This window comes from Falco rusticolus, chromosome 5 (assembly GCF_015220075.1).
Source record: "Falco rusticolus isolate bFalRus1 chromosome 5, bFalRus1.pri, whole genome shotgun sequence".
NCBI lineage: Eukaryota > Metazoa > Chordata > Aves > Falconiformes > Falconidae > Falco > Falco rusticolus.
The window spans coordinates 55669659-55690706 of NC_051191.1; the positions used below are offsets into that span (position 1 = coordinate 55669659).

General features: G+C 45.1%; 1 protein-coding gene across 1 annotated transcript; it reads left to right on the forward strand.

The window, feature by feature from the left end:
* Window positions 1-62: 62 nt before the first annotated feature.
* Window positions 63-17648, forward strand: DESI1 (desumoylating isopeptidase 1). The gene is made up of 6 exons (XM_037388388.1): window positions 63-412; window positions 10595-10616; window positions 11565-11634; window positions 12281-12390; window positions 13157-13279; window positions 14488-17648. Exons 1-6 carry the CDS (start codon window positions 322-324, stop codon window positions 14579-14581), a joined length of 510 nt encoding a protein of 169 aa, XP_037244285.1. The 5' UTR covers window positions 63-321; the 3' UTR covers window positions 14582-17648.
* The last annotated feature ends 3400 nt before the right edge of the window (window positions 17649-21048 follow it).

Below are 21048 nucleotides of genomic sequence, written 5' to 3' on the forward strand. Positions count from 1 at the left end.
GCCAATGGCAGGGGGGCTCCCCGTCCCCACCCGCCGCCTCTAGCTCCGCCCTTAAGGCCCCAGGCCGGAATCGCCGCGCTGCATAACGGCGCAGTGACAGAGCAGCCGGGCCGGTCGGCGACTGTTGCGCATGCGCGGAGCCAGCGTCGCCCCTTCTGTTCCGCCTGTCACCTCACGGCTGGTGCCGCCGCACCCGGGAGCGGCGGCGGGACCGGCACCGGGGCCGCTCTTTCCCCTTCTCCTCCGCTTCCCGGCGCCCGGCCGGGCGGCGGGTGTCTGTCAGGGCTCCGGGTGCCGTCCGGCGGCCGTGCCCGCACCCCTATGGAGGAGCCGCTGGCCCTGCACCCTGTGAAGCTCTATGTCTACGACCTGTCCAAGGGCATGGCCCGGCGCCTCAGCCCCCTCATGCTGGGTAAGAGCACGCCGGGGACACCGGCACCGCCCCGCCTCCGCGCGGGGCCCGGCCCGGCCCTCCCGCCGCCGCCTCCTCCGGGGACCCGTGTGCCCCCGCCACTGCCCAGCCTCGCCGCGCTGCGCCGGGGAACGGCGCGGAAATGGGCCCCGGGGGTGGCTTTTCCCCGCCCGGTGCGGCGCTCCCGAGGGAGCGGCCCGCCGGGGAAGGGCTCCCTGAGGGCGCGGGCAGCGCTCGGCGGCTGCGGGCACCGGGCTGCGGCGGCGGCGTGCGGGTCCGTGCGGGCCTGGCCCGCGGCCCGGTGCGTGGGGACGACGTGGGGCTTCCTTAGCCGCAGCTTCCCGGCCTCCCTTGTCAGTCAGGTGGCTCCAGGTGAACGGGATCCATACAGCCTCCTCCCGTTCTTTGCCGCTTCGTTGGCATCGTTTACTGAAGGCTAATTAAAAGTATTACTTAGCCCCTGAAGCGACGGAAAGCACAGTTCCTGGCGCCCTGGCTGCTTGATGCCCTGGCAGGAAGGCTGAGCTGGAGAAGGCCGCCTGCTGCTGACAGGGTTGTGGAGTTCAAGGGGCTCCATGTTGTGGTGAGGCTGCGCTGAGGCCCAGGTCGGCGCAGGTTGTGGTGTGTGAGTGGCCACCTTCTCGCTCCAGGGGATCTGTGAAGTTTGTTGTGTCTTATCAAAGATGTGTGTGCGTCCAACAGAACCTCGGACCAGGGGTGTAAAGGAACCTTAGCTTTTGCTTGAAGTTTTGGGAGAATGGATTAGGAACGTGAGGAGAGAGTGGTTTATGCCAGTTACGTGCAGGCCAGCAGTCCGTGTGAAAAGAGACTTCTCAACAGGCTCGGTGACTGAACAGATTGCTTCATGTCATCTTGTTTTACAGTTTGTTGGCATTCGCTTTGCTCATCTGTCCCACAAGGAGTTGCTGTGCTTTCCTGAGAGCTTAAAATGAAGGTCCAAATAATTCTTAGCATGAGGTTTCATACACATCAATTATAGGCTTGCCAAGTTTAGAAGAAAATATTCCAAAGATTGTATGTGATGTGCTCTGTTAGCCAGCCAGCCAGCAACACCAACTTTGAGTGTGTTTCCTGCACTGGATAACCTCAAAAACTTTGTGTGTGGTCAGAGTTGCTTCTGTTGTAGCCCTCAGGGAAGTAACTTTTCATCTGTTTGTAGCAGTCATGTTTTACCTTATGCTAAGAGTTATAAACCTTTGCATATGGATTACATGTGTACATGATTTTCCCTGTGTTTGAGGAGAGCAGATTTTAACCAGTTTTATTTCAAAGTGTTGGTCCGAGCAAAGACTTGTACAGAAACAGGTTGTCACTATGTGTATCTTTATGCCAGTCTTCACATAGATCAAGGCTTTTTAGCTCTCCTTACCCACAAAGTTAATCTTGGGTCCTTGTAGCTTTCTGAATTTGCACATAAAAACACTTAGTGAATGACTTCGGTTTTAGTGCTTTTTATGCTATCCAAACAACAACTTAAAAACTTTGTGCATGTGATATGATTTGGTGCTGAATTTCTAGGAGTCCAAGTAATGGAAGGAAAAACTTAAAAATCTGAACCCATCTCTTGGTAGTGTGGGAAATGTTGCTTGCTAGTACTGCCTGGTAACTAGCTGAGTTCAGACGTGTTCATGGAACAGGGCCAACTAGGCCTGTGTGGTCACAGTGACAATGCAGACTGCAGAATATTTGGGATTATGTGGGTCCGGTGACTGGATTGTCCATAAAACAAATAATTGTTTGCTCCTTTTTTCCTTCAAGTCTCTTCTGTGTGATTAGTCAGCTCTGTCATACCTCCAGATTATTTTAGAAACATCCCTGAGAGCAAAGTGATGGAGAGAATACTCCTCTTCCCTCATGTACACACCTTTTCTTTCTTGAAGAACAAAGAAAAGTGTTGCTACTTCTCTGTACATCAGCTTTCAGGTGGTCAATAGCTATTTTTCTTTTTTTTTTTTTTTTGTCAGTGATGTTTATAAACTGTATGCCACCAGGGAAAGTCACAGAAATTGAAGAGGAAAGGATTTCTTAGATGACTAAACATTTGTCATTTCTACTTACCGTATTCTTTCATAGACACCAAGTTTGATTGAAACAATGCTTTTGCTTTGAGTGATAATTCTCTAACATCACCTGTATTGGAAGCACATGTGTTCTAGAAAGAAGAAACAAATATGTTAGTTGATTGTGCTAAAATCTATTCCTAGCATGCTCAAAAATAAGCTCAGATCACCCTGCCAGAGAGGGATGAATCCCTTCGTATGGGTCTGACCATGCAAGAGCATCACCACATGGTGTCTTCAGTGGTGCTAATAGGATCCAGAGGCATTAAGGGTTATGTCAGTATGGCATTCAAGGATCAGCTCTCACTACTAAATGTTATCCCACCTTTTTCATTATCGGTTCTCCATCATCATAGAATGGTGAACCTGGAAGGCAGAGCTATACAGCACTGTTCATAGCAGGCCTTAGAGTGACTTAGTCATGCCCCATAGGCCCATCTTCACTTTTCTTGGCAAGTTTACTCTTTTTCTACTCAGCCTGCTTTTGTTGTTCTTACTTTCCTGTGAGTTTCCTGTAACTTTTCAATTAATATTTCTATTCTAAAGTATATGTGACCAAATATTGTGATTCAATTGGCTTTGATATCAGAAGTGGTGTGTTTAATTTTTGTGTGCTGTTGCTCTATATGCATCTTCTCTACAGGTAATGTTCTCCCTCTCCCCTGTTCTCAGTTTATGAGACTACAATTTGTCCAACTACACGATCTAATAACAAATGTTAACCTGAATGCTGTGAGATTTCTGTTTTCAAGACAGAAAACAATCCACCTGATTCTGTGGAGGGTGGGGAGGAAAACAGAATAGTTCAGCTTGCAGTGCTGATTTTGAAGTAGATGTCCAAAGGCAGAGAAATCTTTTAAGGAAGGTTAAAATCCTGTTGCATCATGGGCTTAAAGAAAGATGTCTCGGAGCTCTCAAAGTTCTTCTGTCCTGTAACTGAGGTTATTGCTTATGTGACTCACAGAATGGACAGGCGCTTCATTTACCACATCAGCTTTGGCTCAGTGTAGTATAAATGAATGGTGAGTTGACTAGGAGTATGTGTCAGTTGAAATTTTTAAGTGGTGCGTTCAGCTGTAGGGACTTAACAGCCCAGAAAGCATCAGAGCAAAAGGTAACTGCTAAAAGGAGGTACCACCTTCTTTGTTCCTTTTTTCCCAGACCCAGCTCATTACTGTGCCTCTCCTCCACTCACTCTGAAGAGTTTTGAATTGCTCCAGTGTGAGATTCCATCAGCTTTGCTCCAGAGCATTTGCTAGGGATTTCATGAAAATCAAGTGCATTACCTTTCCCCAATCCAGCCTACTTCTTGGTCTTTCTAGGCACCTCAAGGAGAAGGGAACTGAAGCAGACTTCTCCCTCTCCGTTAGTTTTTTTGCTTGTTGTGCACCCTGGGTAGCATATAGGAGGAAGTGCTTGACTAATTAAGATATTTTTCAATTCAAAAAGGGCAGGAATCTTGATAATTAGCCTAAGGAAATTACAACAATGTGCAAAGCAATGCACTGCTAGAAATACCACACTGGTTGACTGAATTGTATTGCTTCCATTTCCACAGGAGACCAGTTTGTTACTTTTTTGTGGTGTTTTACGGTCTTCTGGGCCTGACATATCCATTGCAGAGCATAGATATGTTGTTAAAAATACTAAGCTGCTTATTCTTTCTTTACAGCTCAGGAACAGGTGTTGTTCTTGTGCTGAGGGATGGATTCCCTGAGTTCTGAATGGGGTAAACTAAGTACCCGCCTCCTTATATAGTTCCTTCATGTCTCAGAAATTTTCTTCCTTTCAGTCTAATAATTTGGATTAATATACAAACACCACTTTCACTTGATATTTAAAATGCACAGGAATAAACTACATCGCATGGCCCTCAAGATTAACAAATTAACTGTGTCAGTGAAATAGATTGGCGAGCATCTAATCTTCCTTCTGCTTGGCCTTCCAGATAAATCCAAGCATGGAAGTAATCCTGTTTGATTGTATTCCAGAATTGTATGGGATTGCTTGCATCTTTCAAAATACCCTCATATCCTAACAATGATAGTCTCCTGAATCAGTTGTACAACAAACAAATCTCACTACTTCATTCTCCACATTCCTGTGACTAAGCTGAGGGTCCTGCAATTGTTTACTGCATTTGAACATTGTATTTTTCTCATAGGTTTTTAGCTCATGTAAGCAGTGTGAAAATATTTGAGCTATGAATGTTTTAAAGAAAAATAACAGCAAATAAAAAAACTTGTTTGCTTGCCAGGTGATACTCTGCCTCGTTCAAACAATTTGTATCTTAGAGATGCTTAAGCACACAGATCTATGCTGAATTGGCATCTTCTCCTGAGTTCTAGTGAGTATTTTCAGAACAGATCCATATAAGTACCCCTCAGCAAGTGGGGGTGGCGGGGGTGGAAGACTGAAAGATCGAAAGATCACCTGATCTGTATGTGACCAGGTTTCCAAAGACTGACAAGCCATCACCCTAAACTCACAGATATATCACAGTAACTTTCACACCCATGTTCATGGTCTGGGACAAACACAAGGTAGCTTGCTTTGCATTAGGTCATGGTGGAAGCAGACAAATTAAGCTGAATAGCCTCATGCTTCAGGCTGAGCTTGCACACAGGCAATTACGGTGGGACAGCTGATGCCTGGTAACTTGACCATGGGCGCTAATTGTTGTATGATTAAGTGTGTACATCTAAATTGGCAACACCCTCTCTTGTTCAACAGCACTCTATCCCTTGGAATATTAAAACTCTTTAGGCATCTTGCTGTTTCTCTGTTTCGCCTGGATGGACAGTAGATTCCCAAAAGAGCATCGTTCCACCAGCATGTTCCTGCTTTGCGTTCTATGCATGTGCATCATCTGGGTTATCTTTGCCGTAGGTATTGAGTAAAGGGTAATGCTTACAATTTAAAGGCTTTTGCAGCTCAAATGGAAATGACTGGGGAATTAGACTTTTCTATATAATAGACAGCCTCAGATTATGAGTAAATGTATTGGGTTTGGTGGCAGTACCAGTGTATAGGCCTGTCCACATTGCAGCATGCCATGGGAGTTTGGAGTGTTGCGGTAAGGAGTGGAAAAGCATGAAATATGGTGATGTCAGTCAGTATCCCAGATGGTATTTGCAATCCCTTCTTCTAGACCACTCAATTGACTACAGGATATAAACTCTATTGCACTGTAGGATTATTTGGGGAGGCTCCCTGGCAAACTTGACCCTCTATTTTTTTAAGCTGGACAGTGCTGCCAGAGGCAGCTTTATTGAAAAGCGTCACTGCAAGGCCTGGATACAATTTGTGCCATAGCACCACTACAGCAATACTGTGTTCATGCTGTCACTTGGGCAGCTGGCTGTGGAAACAGAGCAGTGCTGATCCTTGCTTGATCATACTGTTGGGACTGGTGTGTGTATCAGGCCTTCAGAAGCTGCGAGCAACATATTTTGTATATAGTGGACAATGTCCAACAGAAGGCAAGATGTAACTCCTTAGTGCAGGCTGCCCCAGTTGCTTTATGTGAGCTTGTTCAGGAGTGGCAGTGATTGTGGGCTGTCACCTGTTCTGTGCAATGTCTGAGTTTGAGAGAAGGTCACGAAGAGTCATATAGGAGGAACACCAACAGAGGCAAAACTTCAGCAGGAAGATGGTGTCCATGAAGGTCTATACAGAACCTCTTAGATGATGCAACAGATAACAACACTGAGATTCTTGCTGAGCAGCAGGAAAGGGAAGCTGCCCACGTTCCTCAAAAGCTGGTGGCCATTGACTTACTCCTCTGTCAGTCAGTTCGGAGTTGAGATGACAACAGCCAGCTGTGCAGCATGGGAAACAGCAGCAGCATACCAAAAGTTCTTGGTCTTATATGTCTCTGGGTGATGCATATGTGGCCAATAATGGCAGGTTTCTTAGGCATGGGATTCCCCAGCAGTGTTGTCATTGGAGAGGCTCACACTGCTTCTAACCAAGCACAGTCCACCAGTGGCAGAAGGGGATTTTATTTTGTCTGCAGCAGGCTGGAGAGCTACCACGGATGCCTTACTGTCATCAGTGCTGCAGATCTGGCATGTGTTTTCCACAATGCCAGCCTGGTTAATGTTTTATAGGGGCCAAGCAAAAACAGCAGGTCAGCAGCCCTGTTAAGATCATCAAACCAGTGCTTGGCACAAACTGACCTAGCTGAGCAGCCTCAGACAGACCTGCGTTGTGAAGATAGGCAGCTCCACTTGGCAAGAGATGTTCTGTTACTGCCCTGGCAGTTACTGCCTGTTGTTTGCTACAGAATTCATGTGTAGCAGCCAGAGAGGAGTCCCCCAGGATTGGACTGCAGTCTAATGCAAAGTCCCTTTCCTGAATTTTGTTTAGGTTTTTTTCATACAGAGAACTGCATTGGTGGAAAGGGACCTCTGGAGGTCCTGCTCAAGGTAGATCCAGTGAGAGCAGATTCTTCAGGGCCCTGGGCAGCTGAGTTCTGAGTATCTCCAAGGTTGCAAAGCCCATATGCTTTCTGGACCCCTGCTCCAGTGTTTGATCACCTTCATGGTAACTTTTTTTTCTCTCCTCTTACTGGATTGGGGATTTCCCATTTTCCAGCTAGCACCTGTCACCTTCCACTGTGCACCTCTGAGTAGAACAAGGCTCCTTTTCCTTCCATACCCTAACGGGTAGTTGTAGACAGTGATAAAGACTCTTGGCCTTCTCTTCTTGAGGCTGAGCAGATCAGTTCTCTCAGACACTCTTCACTACAGCAAGTGCTCCAGCTCAGTATGTCAGTGTCTTTTGCACTAGGGGATCCAAAAGTGGACACAGCACCCCAGACGTGGTCTCAAAAGCGTTGAATAGGGGAGAGTCACCTCTCTTTAGCTGCTGGCTGCAGTCATGCTAGAGCAGCCCAACGTGTAGTAGCCTTTGCTGCAATGATCTTTTCAAGTAGGTGTTGTAATTGCATAAGCAGGTTCCTGGCAGCACCTGTGACATTGTCAGCACCTGCTCTAACTTTCACCTGCATGCAGAATCTAGGTGCAAAGTGGCAACTTTGTGGAAAGCCTTTCATCATTGTTTGCGGGAAATGTGTGTGAAAGTGAATATTAAGATGTTTGGGTTTTTTTCCATTTAGGATGCAAAAGGGCAGATACAATTCTAGTATATGCTGCCTTTTGAAATGGTTTGTTTCTCTGCCCTGAGGGATAAAGTTCAAGTTTCTAGTGGAAAACAGCGATTTAATGTGAACAAATGGGTAATAACTTATTAACAGATATGTGGAACACTAACTGTGCAAAGTGAAGAGGTAGAGCCTATTGCAGGCCCCCTGCTAGAGTTGGGGCAGGGCACTGTACCTTACCTGGCGTGTTGCTGATGGGCTTGCAGTGTCATTGGTTTCTAGCAGCTCCAGAGCGCAAGGCAGAAGCTCCGATGGGAAAGGTGTGGAACAAGGGCCAGAGGATTGAGGTGTGCAACAGGATGGGACACATTAAAGGAGCAGCAAATGCTCCTGGGATGTTGCAACACACCGCTCCACTTCTCTCATCATTGCTACTATCTTTTGGCCTTCATCCTACTCCATGCCTACGTTTCTGTGCAACGAGTTGACAGTGAATATGCTTGCTGTCTGGCTGTGATCCATAGTAGTGACAGATCAATCCACCTACTTCAAAACTGTGTGCGCTCACTTCAACTGATGTCTCTATTGTCACAACAGCCTTTTTCCTGCCTCCAGTCTTATACAGCCCCTGTCTGAAGCAGGTATCTATCTCTGCCTATTTTGCTTCAGTCTCGAGCAGAAAAAATATGGTAGTGATTGTTTATTCCTTACTTGGATACATAAACATCTTTTTCCCAGAATTCTTGAAGGATTATTCTCGTCAGTTTTGTTCCTCTTTTTACCCAATCCTGATGATGTCAGAAAGTTGGTTTTGACCAAGAGAAAGAACTCGTGAACAGCTATGGCTTCTTCACAGCAGCATATTGACTCCTGGCACTCACAGGCCAAAGCAGCCTTGACAGAGGAGGAGGGGATAAATACCCCAAGACCCTCTGCCTATAGAAAGGGAATGGTGATGCCTCTGCCTCCCTGTAGGCCATTGATACTGTGGCACTGATCTAAGTAAGGACAATCAAAGAAAGTCTTCCCACAGGACAAGTGGAACTGAGACAATGTACCCCATCACTGCTACTGCACCAGGTATCTTAGAAGAAGTTGGAAATCAGCAGAAGAATGACCCCAAAAGTTTCAGCAGAGAAGCCAGCATCCTGGAGGCTGAGAGATGAAATACTGCTCCATCAAACTACTGTTTAGCTTTAGGCCACTGATGACATTAACTGGGGCCCAGTATGTAATGTTCTGCATGCTCTGTGGGAATTGTGGGGGAAGAGCAGGGGAATGCAATTGAGCTGAGCTGCATTTTTGCCAAACATTTTCTTAATGAGTGGAATGAATTACTGTTATACTGAGTATCTGATTTCAGCCTTTGAAAAACAGTCACAGTGCAGTTTCAGCACCATAAGCTGTGGGAATTCAAGCAGAGTGGCTGGTGGAATAGTTGCTAGGGAGAGGCAAGGCTGACAGTGTGATGAGGGATGCAACCAAATCCTGAGGTAAAGTCAGTTAAGGGAGTGGCCCTTAAGATAGCTAGGAAAAGCCTGAATGTCACAAGCATTTGAATAAAACATTTTTTTAAAAAAAAAAGACCATGGCTCTGAGGCTGTGTTTAAAGAAGGAGGATAATATCTAGGCATAATGGCCAGGGTTTAGGAATCAAGATCAGTGGTTACCTTTGGGAGGCCTGAGGCTGGTGTGATGCAAGCAGATGGTGTCCAAACCAGAGCAAAGCTATTGGGCAAAAATTAATCCATTAGTGCTTTCTGAACAAATTTTTACTAGAACGGTGCCTTTCATGCTCAGGTGTCTTCTTTTTATCATGTTTGCAGTGGTCTTTCATACAGCTCTGGGAAACCTGCAGATGACTTTAGCAGATCATCACATCACATTCTGGTATCCAAAAGTTGAACAGTAACAACAAAACATCTTGGAAGAGGTGCTACTTGGATATAAAGGATAGTGGTGTGGGAAGTGGTCTGTTGGGGGAGAGCGCTTATATGTGGAGGGTGACTAAAAGGATCAGGAGCCTGCTGCAAGCAGAAGCTATGGCAGAGGAGCACTTGGTCTGCTGCATGGGTTCAGGAGAATACCAAATGTTGGTATGCGCAAAGTTTTTCTGTTCTAAATCCACTTTTCTGGGTGTTATGCACCTTGTTTGGCAAAATGAAGTTGTAGTGTATCTGTCATAGCGTGCTGTCGCTGTCTACAAGTTTACAAAGAGGGACCAAGCCTTTAGGTTATGACAGATAAAATAATTGAGCCTAGAACCCTTTGAAGAGAGGTCTGGTCTTGAGATCCTACCATGAACACGGAGGTTTAGGTTTCCCACTTCTGGGGAACTGGAAACACGTTTCAGAAAAGACTTTCTCTAAGGCACAGTGATGCTATCAGTTTAGTGGTGCCTGAAGCAAGGCTTTGCTGCTGTGTTCTACAAAACACAGTTTTATAACTTGCATAAATTTCAACACTGTACTTCTCTCCCCCAACTCCCACTTAAGCTTAATTTTTAAGGGCAGAGGAGGGAGGAAAAGGAGGAAACCATTGAATAGATTATAGAGACTATCACCACAGATCATGTATTCAAGTCAGATCTCTCATCAGTTACTGAAAAAGAAAACGGAATACTCTGTGCTGGCTAGCTGCCTGCAGTTATGAAATCAGTGTAAAATTCAGCTCTTCTGGAACTGACTGAAGACTCTAATTTTAGGAAGAGGGTTTTTTTTCTTGGTCTGTAGACAAAAGCCCAAGGAACATAAGCACTGGCATAGGTTGGCATTGCCACCTCTACATGCAGGAGGAAAAAAGTACAGCAGTAAAATGGATGGAGTAGTTAATTTGAAAGAATGACATTCTGTTTCTTTAGAAGCAGCTCTGGGATAAAATCTTTGGTATTACTGTCATGGTGAAATAATAAGCATGGTTCCTAAGTAACTGACAGAAAGTAGGCTGAAATCTGGAAAATACATTGCTAATAACTCTTCTTTTCTCTGCATACAGGGAAACAACTGGATGGCATCTGGTAAGTGACTAGATTTAAATTGCATAATGTGTGTTAAACACTTTGTGCTATGGGAAGTATTTTCAATATGAGCTTATATATAATAGTTCAGATCTTAAGAACATTTTGGTGCTGAAGAGAAACCAAGGCAATTTTTGTTCCTGACTACAGATTGACAGTAAGGTGATGTACAGTCAGGTGCTGGTTAAACTTTTCCATTCAATGCTCAGTGGACCCCATGAAAAAAGTGTTGGTAGTAGCAGTTGCGTTTTAGTGCACTTGTATACTTTTTCAAGGGTAGGATGTCCTTGTCCCAAGCACTTGGTCTTCTAATTGCAGTCATGGCTGAATGTAAAAGAATAGGTGCAAGGAAGGTATTACAGAATCAGGCCTTCTGGCATATAAGAACAGTGGCTACATTTGGTTACAAAACAGCCCCCAATTTGCTATAATTCATATTAAGAGGATTTTTTTTTAAAAAAGGGTAAAAAAAAACCAACCCAACCCACCTTGTCAATCCATTTTCTTCTCTATTGAATTGATCCATCTCCAGTGATTGTCTGGCCCTCTCAGTCAGTGTCTCTCAGACATGTGCTTCTGTCAATGTGGTAGCAGGACTAGCTCCATCTCTCCACCTCTGTGACTTTACCCTCAACCTGTTAGCTGAAAGAGGCTGCTGGAGATCTTCTGCTGTTGTGGAAGTCCCTCTTGTCCTATCTTCCTTCATGCTTGGGCACCTAACTAAGCCTGTTCATTCCCAATTGCTTACAGAGTTACAGTAGGCTTGATAATCATTGCTTCCATATCCATTCATGTCCCAGCAGATCCTGTTCCTATTCACAGAAACGTGTTGGCCTTTTCTTTCAGTTATTCACTTCACAATGTTCTTGAGCACCTAAATTTACCAGTGATTTATGTGCTATGTTAAATATTTCCTTTGTTTCACCTGGATTTTGTCCTCTGTGGCAGGCACACCTCCATAATAGTCCACAAGGATGAATTCTTCTATGGCAGCGGAGGAATCTCCAGCTGTGCACCTGTAAGTTAAACTTATTTTTCTGATAATTTTGTGTTATGGTAACTTGATCAGAATTGCTTGTGTCACTGTCTTCTAGAAAAGCTGCAAAAGGCATCTGAATTCAGCCAGATGTGGCTGCTTGCCATCGTTGCCTGGGGTATCTGGGGAAAAGGACAGTGGATTTAAGCCCAACTAAATACAGGTTGGGAGTTGCTTCTGCTGATAGAGTCTTATCTGTCCAAGGTGCCTTCTGCAGCTGCGTTGCCAGAGTGACACCTTGTCTAATTCTGTATCATTAGGCTTTCCATGCAGACTTGGCAACTCAAGGCATCCTTTTTAAGATTAAAAAAGTCATGATGCTTTGTCAACAGAACCTTTCTATTCTTGGGGAGGCAAAACTGATGGGCCATTCTTCTGCAGCAGAATTTTGCCATAGCTTAGAACTTCTAGCACAAAGAGCCAAGTATACAAGCTGAAATGTGGGTTGTATGTTACTTCTCATTTTCAAGTGCAGAACAGGGGAGGCCAGTGGGGCTTTTTGCTTGACAAACATATGAAAAGTTCCTCCTTTTGCGCCTGGACAAGCCACAATAGCTCTATTCAGTAGTCTTCCAAATGAATTCAGTCTGTTCATTTAACATTGTCTCTTGGCTGTTAATTTTTACAGGGAGGGACACTTCTTGGCCCTCCAGACTCAGTTGTTGACCTGGGAAACACTGAAGTCACAGAAGAAATTTTTCTGGAATATCTTTCCTCTTTGGGGGAATCGATGTTTCGGTAAGTGGCAGCTTGTACTGTAATAAAAAAAGCCATGAGGGGAAAGGATGCAGAATAAAGGAAGGTGTTATAAAACCAATCCTGCTTACGAAGCTTTGTCTGCTTACTGTATTATTTGGTGCTCTCCAAATGTAAGACTGGAACTGATGCATTGGTACACAAGGAGCCACCAGCTAGGCCTCCCTCTGATGTGCTAGTCTTGAGCTAGGCTGGGAAAGCATTCTGCCAGGAAGTCTTTAATGTTGTTTTTCCTAAAATGGCCTGAAATGCCTTTCAGAGAATCACCAGGGAAAATGAAGGCATTATATGAAATATTGCAGTAAATAGTGCTTTGCCCCACAAGTCACAGGTGAAGCGTTGTAATAAAGCTGCCAACCTTCAGATGAGTAAAAGCAAGATACTGACTGTTAAAGAGTCTAGGCTACTTCACGCAAGGACAGGAAACAGCATTTAGTGTTCTGGCTATACGTCAACATCAATAATTCCTGTGATTTCTTGTTATTCCTTCTGTGGTTTTAATTGAAGAAACCTGACCTCACTTATCCTCCAAAAAAGCATTGTATAAAGTCAGTGATGCAGAGAGATGTCATTTTCCACTCCGATTCGGTTGAATTTGAAGGTGAATTGCTGTCTGTATTTTGCCTTGGAATTCTTTGTAAGGAAAAGTGTAAGGAGATGTTCCTCATTAGGGGTCTAAGTTTTTCTGCTTGTTAGATTTATTGCTGAGTCTGTCTTTTTATGTTTCAATTCCTTTCCTGTGGTACAGAGGAGAGTCTTACAACCTCTTTGAACATAACTGCAACACCTTCAGTAATGAAGTGGCACAGTTCCTGACAGGAAGAAAAATCCCTTCCTATATCACTGACCTTCCAGCTGAAGTTCTTGCCACGTGAGTATGCATGCTGCTCCTCTCTATAGCATATTGCTTCATGCTAAAGCTTCAACATTGGACAGAGCCTGCAGTACCAGTTTCTGCTGGCTCTGTCAGAGCTAGCATAAGATTAAGGATAGGGTGCTATTTGCTTTACTTCAACAGTTACAACACTGTGTAACAAGTGCTGACTGGCACTGGTATTACTAAGAAAACAAGAGAAGGCTGTTCTTCTGCCTTTAACTTAAACTAGTTACTTTGTGTTGGTGTCTTACATGTGACCAGACAAGCCTAGAAAGTTTCAGAAAATGGTGCAAGTTTTCTTGTCTTGGGAAGCCAGTATCTGTTAAAGGTCCCTTCTCTTAATCTAAGCACTGTAGTTGCAGTGAAGGTGTCAGCTTTGCTTGTGAAGAGGCGGGGGAGATGTAATTTTAAAATTAACTCTGCAGTTTTAAAGTTAGGATATAAAAAGAGAACATGAAAAAGAGGAAAGAATTCCTGCTTGGTAGTTCAGCTCAACTCTTTTTGTTTGGTTGGATTTTGGTTTTGGGGGGTTTTAACTCTCAGTTAACGAGGATCCCAGTGGATCTTGAGTTCCATCATTTAGGTCTTACTTCTCATAATAATGGTATACCCACCTTATTTGTGAGACGAGTATCTTCTACCCTGGGCTCTTACTGCTTCAGATATCTCAAAATCAGATAAAGTCTGTAACAGAGTGAGTCATATTGAAAGATAGACCAGGTGCTACAGATTGCAACAGAAATCATTCTGTGAGTGTTGAACCATTCTCTCATAAGGGAAGTAGAGGCTATTCTTTTAGCAGTCTTTAATATTGGTGTGGTGCTTAATGGAGCATTGCAGTTGCATAACAGGGATTTCATTCGCACGCTTAAGTAGAATGAATTACTAAAAGCCGGTTTCAGACACAGTATTACCACATTAGCAGTCTGGGCATGTTAGGTCTCAGAACTAGCTTATATAAAATCATGTTTAAGATTCTTAGTTATTGAACAGTAAACTCTCTTTAATAGGTTAAATTTGTTTGCTTTAGTTTTTAGTGGAAGTCTGGTCTTCAAATTTGGTTCTGCAGTGTTGGTTTGATTGCAGTCTAGGAAGTGAGTGCACTTCAGTAGTAAATGGGGAAAGTTGTTCATCAAGTAAGCTATTTGGGAAGTTGTCCATCAAGTAAACTGTTTGAGATGTTTATTTCTTTACCTTTTCAGACCTTTTGGACAAGCTTTAAGGCCCCTCCTGGACTCCATCCAGATCCAGCCACCCGGAGGAAATACCTTCAGCAGACATAATGGACAGAGCTAACAGGAGTGACAGAGTGTGCCCAGTCTCACAAGGCCTCTTCCTTTTTAAACATGAATCTACCAGATTTCTATTTTATAACTTCCCATCAGAATTAACTCTACAGAAGTTACAAGTTTTAAAATTTCTAGGGAGAGGATTTATCAGGGTGCATGTATGACAATGCTACCAAAAAGATTGCCATAATTTCTAATAGTATTATACTAATTTATAAAGGCTGTCTTGCCTGAGTAGGCTGACACTTTCTAAGTAACTCCTGTGCTGGTAAGTGAGAATTCATTCCATGAGTGTTCAAGGGCCCATTACACAATTTGGAGAAAATAAGGGGATGTCCTAGCCATCCCTTGCAGCCTGGCGTCTTTCTCCTGTCACTGCCTATATTATGGAGCTATTTGCTGAAGTCTGTAGCAAAAAGACAAAGGAGGTATTGGTAGCCTAGGAAGTGAAGGTGTCCCAGGATTAGTCTTCTGCATATTTCATTGACATTATGTTATTTGCTCAGGGGAAAAGCTGAACTCATCTGACTAGAATATTTGCAGCAGCACAGCTGTGTGGGAAAGGTGGTCAAGCTGAACAGTGTGTCAGTGTCACACTGAGAAGCTGAAACTTTCAATAGGACTAGCCATGTGTGGGGAGGGAGGCTGGAACTGAAGGCTACCAGAGCCTCATAATGTTAGGCCCAAGAGTTATAGGAAAGAACCAACTGAAAGGACAGAATCTCATGGGCAGAAATGGTAGAAACCAATTTCAGGTGAAAGTAAAATGAAGTGAAATGTTTCCTTTTCTTGCAGGTAAGTCTATCAGCAGATAGACAGAACCCTGTTAACTATTTACCTTTGCATAAGAGCTGGTTTGGTTTTTTTCTTACCAAGCCTGAGTTACAGTACAGGAAGGCAGGAATAAAATGGCAACTGCACGATGATGTAAGGCGGACCAATTCTGCCTTTGATATTTAGTTGCAGACGCTGTAGGAGTTCCAGCTTGCTTTGATAGTGCTGTCCTTTCCAAAGCAGTCAAGCCCAACACAGAGAGGGCTCTGCTTAAGTGTAAGAGAAATAAGTGGTAGGTCTTCCCAAATGTAAAGAAAAGGAGGAAGAGTAAAATTAAGCTTTTCTATGGAAGAATTGAGTTTACTGGGATACATGCAGAAGCAGTCCTGTCCTTAGACTGACATTAGATTGTATCAATACTGCATCTTCTAGTTTAAGATTCTTACAGCTTTGCAATTATTTGCGGTGGAAAAAGATCAGGGTAATGAAAGAATAGGCACACACTGATTTATTTTCATGCATGTATATACATTATTGTCCTGAACAATTTTGTAGCAGTTATATTTAGGAAGGAACACAAGAAAGACATCGGACAAACCCCAGAATACTGCTGATGCCCTATAAATGGGGATTGCACATCCCAGATGCTGCTGAAAAAGCATCTATGCAAACGTGTATAGCCCTTTGTCCAGTGCTTTGTTGTGAAAAGTATTGCTGCAAGTTCAGTCCTGTATCTCAAATTTCTTGCACTGGAAACTTCCTGCATACCTAAGGGAGATGTCTTTTCTCTGCTGGGCTCTTTCTCCTAGAATAATATAGTTTGGTAAGTTTCTCGTGCTGTTACTCAGTGTGGGCTGTAATGGTTCATATTTTTGAGGGGATGGAATGGAGGAAAACTAAAGTTTAGTCACTCTGACAGATCCTCTTGCCCTGCACCTTGTGGAGTCACTGCACTAGTGGAAATAGGGTACCGTCGGTTCATTCTGCAGGTTTGTGTTTACCTACCCTCAGTGCACAGCAGTGGCCCTTGCAGACTAGATTTTTTTTATTTTCCTTGTCATTCTCTGCTTGTGTCATCAACTTCTCCTTAAGCATTTTGTTTGATGGACTGGACTTGGAAGCAACTGTAGCAGTTAGTACAGATCAGTTTATACAAAAGCTTTCAATCTTTCCCTATCAAAATGTCCTGTTTGCAGAAGACATTCTATAACAAATCTTTTATGAATGCCTTTTGGTGCTTCTAGAGGAGGGATTGGCTAAGTGTTTGTTTTCTGCTAAGCCATAGCTTAGTTGTCCTGTTTAGTATGTATATCCTCTCCAGTCTTTTCCCATACCTATTCTGTGAAGAGTAACCGGTCTTTTGTCTTAATACACATGACTGTGCCACAAAATACTGTAGCATGTTAGGGATCTTGGCGCTTCCTCAACTGAACAGGTATACTCAAGCTGATACAGCGCAGTCCAACATCTAGGTATGCTAGTTTGGTACCTACAGGCAGCACAGCTGTGGTTGCTTGTCTTTCAGCAAGCTATCAGTTCAGGCACAGCTGCCTGTGGTGGAAGCACCGGTGCCACAGATTCTGCCCCATACTCTTGCACAATGAAGATATCCTCTGTATGTCCACCACTTTAAGGTCCTGAGCCTGGTTTCTGCTGGGCTGCCTACTTCAGGACTTTTTACATCCTCTCAGGAGGCAGGAAGGAAAAGGAAGATACTCACCCCATGCATTTTGTAATCTGCCTTTTCCCATCCGGAGCAGCCCCTTTACAGAGATAATGCTGCTGCTTCGAGGTCACTGAGTGAAATTTCACTTGGCCATATATGGTTTGCAATAGCCAAGGACCTCCTAGAGGGTCTCCTGGCCTGGGATCTACTCTGTGTTTCATGGTAAAAAAGCTGTAGGAGGGAATCCTGTTTGCTTGGTCTTACTGGATAACCACCTCTGTACCCTGTAGGCCTCTTAGGAAACCCATTTTCTCCAAAGATGGTTATATGTAAATTGCAGGACTGTGCCCCCAACATTCCACCCAGCTGTATGTACTCATAGGAATATAAACTAGACTGAGAAGTGTATGTAAATGTATATAGGTGACAAACTTCAGCCAACTGATTGACAAGAGGGCAGGGAAATGGAACTCCTGAAAGGGAACAAAACCCTTTTGCCCACACTTACTATTCTGTCTTGTATTGCTGGGGTTCCCCCATGCCATTTTAAAAATGTTAATAATGTCTTTAGGCAGAAAGTGATGTTTTGATTTGTGGGGGGGTTTTCTATTACAATAAAAAGAAATACAGCAAGTTTTCCTGTCTGAATGTTTGTATCCACACAGCTGCCAGTGAATGCAGCTGACTTCCAGCTGCAGTGGTCCCAGCTGGAAAGTGCAAGATGAGAAACTGTCCAGGCAGTTTGTGCCAGGTACTGCTACTGGAAGTAGTGGCGGCTACTGCCCTTTGCTAGAACTGGTCGCAGGCACTTTTCTTACTTAAATTGAGAAAATTTTCCTTCTGTAAGCAGTGTGTATTTTATCAAGACTGCGCTCCTGGGGCTTGACGCAGCTTGGATGAGGTGAATGAAGGGTGGACGCTGAGTGTTCTGTCAGCACAGGTTTTGTGCAGCCCTTGCTCATCTCAGTGTGCAAGAATTAAATGTCTAACATCTGCTGTTGAAGAAGAGGCCAAATAGAGCTTAAACATAGCAAAAGGCTCTAATCTTTTCCTGATTTCTACTTTCTACTACTTTCAAAAGGAAAAAAAAGCAGCTTTTAGGAATGCAGGCATGAAGTCTACTTCTATGGAGCTGCAGAGGGGATGTTTGTGAGGATTATGTAGCACTGCCCATCATGCCTTGGCCGGTGGGCAGTTAAGGAGCAGGGTGTATTACCTGGCTCTGGGGAGGAAATTAATTCTGCTTGGTTCACCCTTCTGAACGCTTGTCGGTGCCTTTCAAATAAAACCACAGAGTTTGTATAACAGCAAACAATCTGTATCAATGTAATACAGGAGGGGCTTTAACAGAGATTCATGATTGTGGTTATTTTGGGCCATGTTAATCAGTTACGGTGCTGGTTTGCTATGAAGTGCCAGTAGTAGCCCTATATAATATACCTGGGAATGCCTATAAAAGGAAAATCTTTAATGGCAGCCTGGCCAGAGTGTAAGCCAGTGCTCACAGCCGCTTGACTTCTAAACATCAAACAAATATTTGCCCTTGCGGCTAATAACAGAGGTTTTATTCATGATGACAGCTGCAGCCTATCTGAACAGCAATCAAGGAAATGTATCAAGAGTGGTTTAAGTGCAAAGTATTAAATAACTGAAACAGCTGCAGCAGCCCTGTTCTCAGAGCTAACCCAGATGAAGGAACAAGCTGTGCACTTCACCAAAAGGCAGACTCATACTCTTGGGGGAACCGTAACGGCACAGATCCTCACTGGCTGATACCAGATGGCAGTCAGGGTCCTGGGAGAGGTGTTTCGCCTTGAATAGAGTTTCTAAAGCAGCATGACAAATTATCGGGAGAAAGCAGAGCAGGTAGATTAAGTTTTGGAAAGTTCTCCTGGTAGCATTAACCCAGTGGCACTGTAGGAGTGCAAAAATGTGAACACTGACCAGTATTTTAGCAGACTTCCCAATTTTGGGAAGCGCCCCGAGGTGGCACTGCTGCCTTGCAGCTCAGGGATGCACCTGTGCCCGGGGAGAGCAGCTCTGCTTTTGGGAGGTCAGAGTCACGTCAAAGCAAGAGGCAAGAGGGTCTCTCCTAGACAAGAAAGCTGCAGGTAGGAGCAGCCAGGAGACAAAATCGTAAGGCAGCTTGGGCTACGGCAGGAACTGAGTGCTGCTACAATGAAGGGCTGCAACATGAATGAGCTGACAGGTTTTCCTAACGCCATGCCTTTTCCACCCAGATGTGGGAAGTCCTGTCCTTGAACCATGTTGTGACTTACAAAAAATAAAGGCTTGCACTCCTGAACCCCCAGGAGCTCGCTGTGTATGTTCCCATGGCTGTCTTTTGAGAGTCCTGGGTGTTAGCTCGTGGCTCTGCTGGAAGGGAGTGCAGCTCTTTGGCTTCTGGTAGTCAAGCAACCCAAATCCATGAAGGCATCTCTACTTGCTCGTCAGCATGTCATGGTAGACATACTTGAAGGTATTCATATTCTGTAGTAAGTGTCCACACCTTAACTGATGAGGGATATGTGTAATCACACCTTGACAAGCCCTATAAAAATGAGCATAACCCTCGAGTGAACTAAAAATTCATCACCCAATTTCATACTAAGCAGCTGGGTGATGAGAAACTGTTCTGGGAGCTGCAATGCATCTGAGAAAAGAATCCAGCTTTTGGAGGTTGGGAGTTCATAATCAGGGTCTGATCCAGAAGGCCCCAGAAGCCGTGATTTTGCAGGAACGTCAATGCCAGGGCAAATACCGCTTGTAATACCCATCCAAGACTGCCTGACTCTCCGTGTTGTGGAGGTAACTCACAGGAACACTGTGGAAATAGCTATCCTGGTGACTTTAAGTGGCGGACACAATGAAAGCCTCCCCCCCAGCAAATAGCTGAGGATGTTTTGGTAAACCTTGTCCAAGGCAATGGCATGGAAGTAAATTATTAACATTGTTTCTGCTGAAGTGGGAGCAGCAAAATCGGGAGCAAAAAACAGTCTGTGAAGCCATCTGAATCCTTCATTTTGAGGGGAATCTGGTGAAGAACTGTGAAAAGGGGTTGTGCAATATCCTGAAAGTAAATAATACTGGGAAAAAACAATCAGACTGTCAAAAAGAATCTTCCCCCCAGTTCCAGCCTAGCTCAGCACACTGAGCACTATCCAGGGAGAGAAGGCAAGCTAACTGCTGAGCAAAAAGCATTGAATGTCCCACATAGGTTGTTTCTGATGTTGGAAAATAATTTAGGAAATACTGTAGGAGACAGCAGCTGGGCAGGCTGTCCACCATTACCTACTGGGCCAGCACAATGCGGAGCCGTATGGATATGGTCTGGGCAGATGGTGTCATTAAATCTGAAATTACTTGTGGGGTAACTGCTAAGTGGGTCAAAGCAAAAGTTACTGCAAGAAACAGATTCGGCTTTGTGCAGCAGCGGGTGGGGGCTGAAAACTTCTCCAATGGAAATACAAGCGGTTAACAGCATCCGATTGGAAACGTGGGGTGAGGGATGGGGACCGACCAGGTGAATGGATGCTCCTCCTGTCCCCACCCTCAGGACACAGACACCCCCAGAGGAGCTGCGTTTACCCGGCAGCTCAATCCAGACCCCCAGCCCCTAAATGCGTGCGGATGCTGCAGTAACCGCAGCCGATGTGCGGACACCCGCACGCACACCGCCCCCAAACCCCGGGTCCGTCAGGAGGGCTCCCAAGCGCAGCGTCTAAGGGGAACCGCTGGGGCGGGAAAGCGGTTCAGCACCTGCGCGTTACTGCACCGCGGGGGGGCTACGGGGCTGCGGGGGAGGGGCTGCAGGGCTCCCCGTGGCCGCGCCAGCCCCCCGGGCACGTCGGCGCGGCGGCTGCCGGGGGAGCGGCGGCTGCCGGGGCGGGGGCGGCTGCCGGGGCGGGGGTGGCTGCCGGGGGGTCGGGGGCTGCCGGGGGGTCGGGGGTGGCTGCCGGGGGGTCGGGGGTGGCTGCCGGGGGGTCGGGGGCTGCCGGGGCGGAGGCTGCCGGGGGAGCGGCTGCCGGGGGGCG